This window comes from Dipteris shenzhenensis, chromosome 28 (genome assembly GCF_047967505.1).
Source record: "Dipteris shenzhenensis isolate YYH24624 ecotype China chromosome 28, Dip_SZ_1.0, whole genome shotgun sequence".
NCBI classification, from domain to species: domain Eukaryota; kingdom Viridiplantae; phylum Streptophyta; class Polypodiopsida; order Gleicheniales; family Dipteridaceae; genus Dipteris; species Dipteris shenzhenensis.
The window spans coordinates 13,123,180-13,125,976 of record NC_141623.1 but is presented as its reverse complement, the minus strand read 5'-3'; the positions used below and the strand labels follow the sequence as shown (position 1 = coordinate 13,125,976).

At 43.2% G+C, this 2,797-nt stretch overlaps 1 protein-coding gene across 1 annotated transcript; it reads left to right on the top strand.

Moving 5' to 3' along the window:
• The first annotated feature begins 986 nt into the window (after positions 1 to 986).
• Positions 987 to 2,255, top strand: LOC147883192 (uncharacterized). The gene is made up of 2 exons (XM_087399900.1): positions 987 to 1,976; positions 2,109 to 2,255. Exon 1 carries the CDS (start codon positions 1,096 to 1,098, stop codon positions 1,969 to 1,971), a length of 876 nt encoding a protein of 291 aa, XP_087256026.1. The 5' UTR covers positions 987 to 1,095; the 3' UTR covers positions 1,972 to 1,976; positions 2,109 to 2,255.
• The last annotated feature ends 542 nt before the right edge of the window (positions 2,256 to 2,797 follow it).

Genomic DNA, 2,797 nt, shown 5'->3' with positions numbered 1-2,797 from the left:
AGGAGGACGGAGGAGGAGAGGGAGAGGATGGGTTGTAAGACATTCTCTCTCTACATGTAGAACTTGCATATAGAAGTTGCATGTAGGAGTTGCAAGTTGCATGTTGAACTCGCATGTTGCATGTTGCATGTAGGAGTTGCATACAGAACTCGCATGTAGAACATGCATGTAGGAATCGCATGTAGGACTCACATGTTGGAGTTGCATGTAGGACTTGCATGTAGAACTCGCATGTAGAACATGCATGTAGGAATCGCATGTAGAACATGCATGTTGAGGATTCCTAAGGGAGGTTATTCCTAGCCTTATGCAAGTACAAGCGGAGCTTTGCCGCTACTCTACACACACATTCTATACTACCTAAGTTCATGTTGGCACAGAGACAACAGCCAGTGTGACATAGCCCTTGGCATGTGAAGCTTTGGAGAGCCTTGGCATGTGAAGCTTCACATGTGCTCTACTCTTACAAGCCTAAAAGCTAGACTTACTACAGTATTTAAACTCCCATTTTCCTGAGGTTGGAGAGGCACGTAACCCTGGCTAAGTGGGAGAGTGAGAATGTTACTTGCTCTACTTCAGACTTCCTCTAATGATAGTTGTCTTTTTATGATGTCGAGACTCTACTGAACAATCTGAGAATGTTGGGATCATCCCGCTCAAGGACACACGTAGAGCATCTCAGGATCACATTGGCAAGTTTTCAGGATACTGTCTTTAAGATCAAAGAAACCGCGCAGCTCGTAGTGATTTTACCAACATTCGACTACGATTACGACTATTGACATTCAGGTAATATGCTAGTTTCTTATCCATTCGCGAGACTTATCCTTGGCACTAATATTCTTGGTATTTATATTCTCGATGTTATCTCGGCACCCAGGGAAGGCCCATTTCCTCGAACTATTTTACTCATTTGCTGTTTTCCTTAAAAATTTGATAAAATACTAGGATTCAGCTTCAATTGGGAGTTAGTAGTTCTCTCTCCCGCAAATCTAGTTGCTTCATACAATCTAGAGTTGTGTAGACATTGAAACGTCTTCCATGCCATAAGAAAAGCAAAAGTACTTGTTCCATTTCTACGGTGAGAACACACCTATGGAAGCCTTATCACCAAGCAACGGGGTTTTTTCTCTCACACTCTCACCTCTTTCTCTTACACCTATCTCCAAGGCGCCCATCAGATTTGCCTTCCTCCCTCGACCACCCAAATTGTCCCTCGCTGCCCCTGCTCGTTGCTCTGCTAGTATCCGCAGCTCTGTCCAATCTCTTGCCCAGTCTCAAGAGGTCTCCCGACTTAAACAGGAGCTCTTTCGTGCAATTGAAGCTGCAGATGGCAGCCTCGATGATACCTGCCTCGCAATCGTTTCGTCTCTGGAGAACCTCAGCCTGGTTCCTGACATCACACTCGACCCCGGAATTGTGAAAGGCTCCCTCGTACAGGTCAAGTCCAAATTCAAGGAGAACAGAACCGATGGTGAGAAGAGGTTTCTGGGTTACCTCGGATCGATGTCTAAATTGGGTGCTACCACATTCAACATGTTGAAGCCGGTCGATCTTGATATTGTTCTGTTTAATTTCTATCAGCATGTCGCGATAGAGAGCGACAGTTCTTATAACCTCATTGTGGAGTTCACTATTCCTAGTCCGGATGAGAAAGCTCCTCCTGTAGCGGGACTGATAATCAACAGGGCTCGATTTCGTGTCGGGGCTCCCAACAGGTTTGAAATTGAGTTTCTTTCTTGCGGCATGAAACCTAGATTTCCAGAGAAGGATCTGGACTTGTGGTTGAAGACTTTAAAAGTATCAAACCCAGAAATGGATGAGAATGGAAGTGTGGATGTCCCTCTTCCAATGCCTATCCAAGGTTGGAGCGATCTCCTTTACATGGATCACGAGATGCGAATTCAGAGAGGGAACAGAGGAGGCATTTCAATTTTGAAGCTTCTCAAGGAGCCAGCTGTATCGATATAGAGATGGTAAAGAAGCTCTGATATTTATATTTTTGTATTTTTTGTGTTGCTGATGGATGTGGGATAACTTCTCCAATACATTCTTTTCAAAACTTGTAATCTTACATAACACATGTACCAATTGGTTGGCTGATGTAGGGTGTCTTGAACTACCCATTTTTACAGCTTGCCCACTAAGCTTCTGGCAGAGCTGGCAGTGCCCATTACCTGCAGCAATCTTTGTTATAGCAATCTGAACTCATTTGTAATGTTTAAAACTGATATGACAAATGCATGGATTGTCACTTGGAGGAAATTTTGACTTGATGATAAAACTGTCGTCTAAGTTCTGTTTCTCAGCTTTGATCGGTTGGAAAAGTGGAAAGTTAGACTTTTCTTCGCAAGGGGACGGCTCCAAAGCATTTTTTGGTGTTGATTGCGTCCCATACATCTTATTTGGTCTTTCTTGGACGCTCATATGAACATGTCTCTCACTCGCGCTCTCTCTCCCTCAATGTTGTGACCTGAAACAATGTTTCTCTTCCATTACCTTAAAAAATGAAATGAAAACATTAACCTAAGTAAAAGATCATGTTAATTAAAACGAATGGGGGAAATATACAGAGGTAAGAGGAAGAACTCAATCAGGCGATTAAGGTACTAGCATGGTGCATCACATTATGGGGCATCCTCCTTTAGACCACATAATTCATTCAGGGGATGAAAAGGGAAAGTAGGACTCCATCAAATTACTTCATGGAAACTCCCTCAATAATCCTTGCTCTCCATGACTTCACAATTACTAGGCTCCAAGATCAGAGTGGAAGGTTTGTGATGTGTATGGTAGT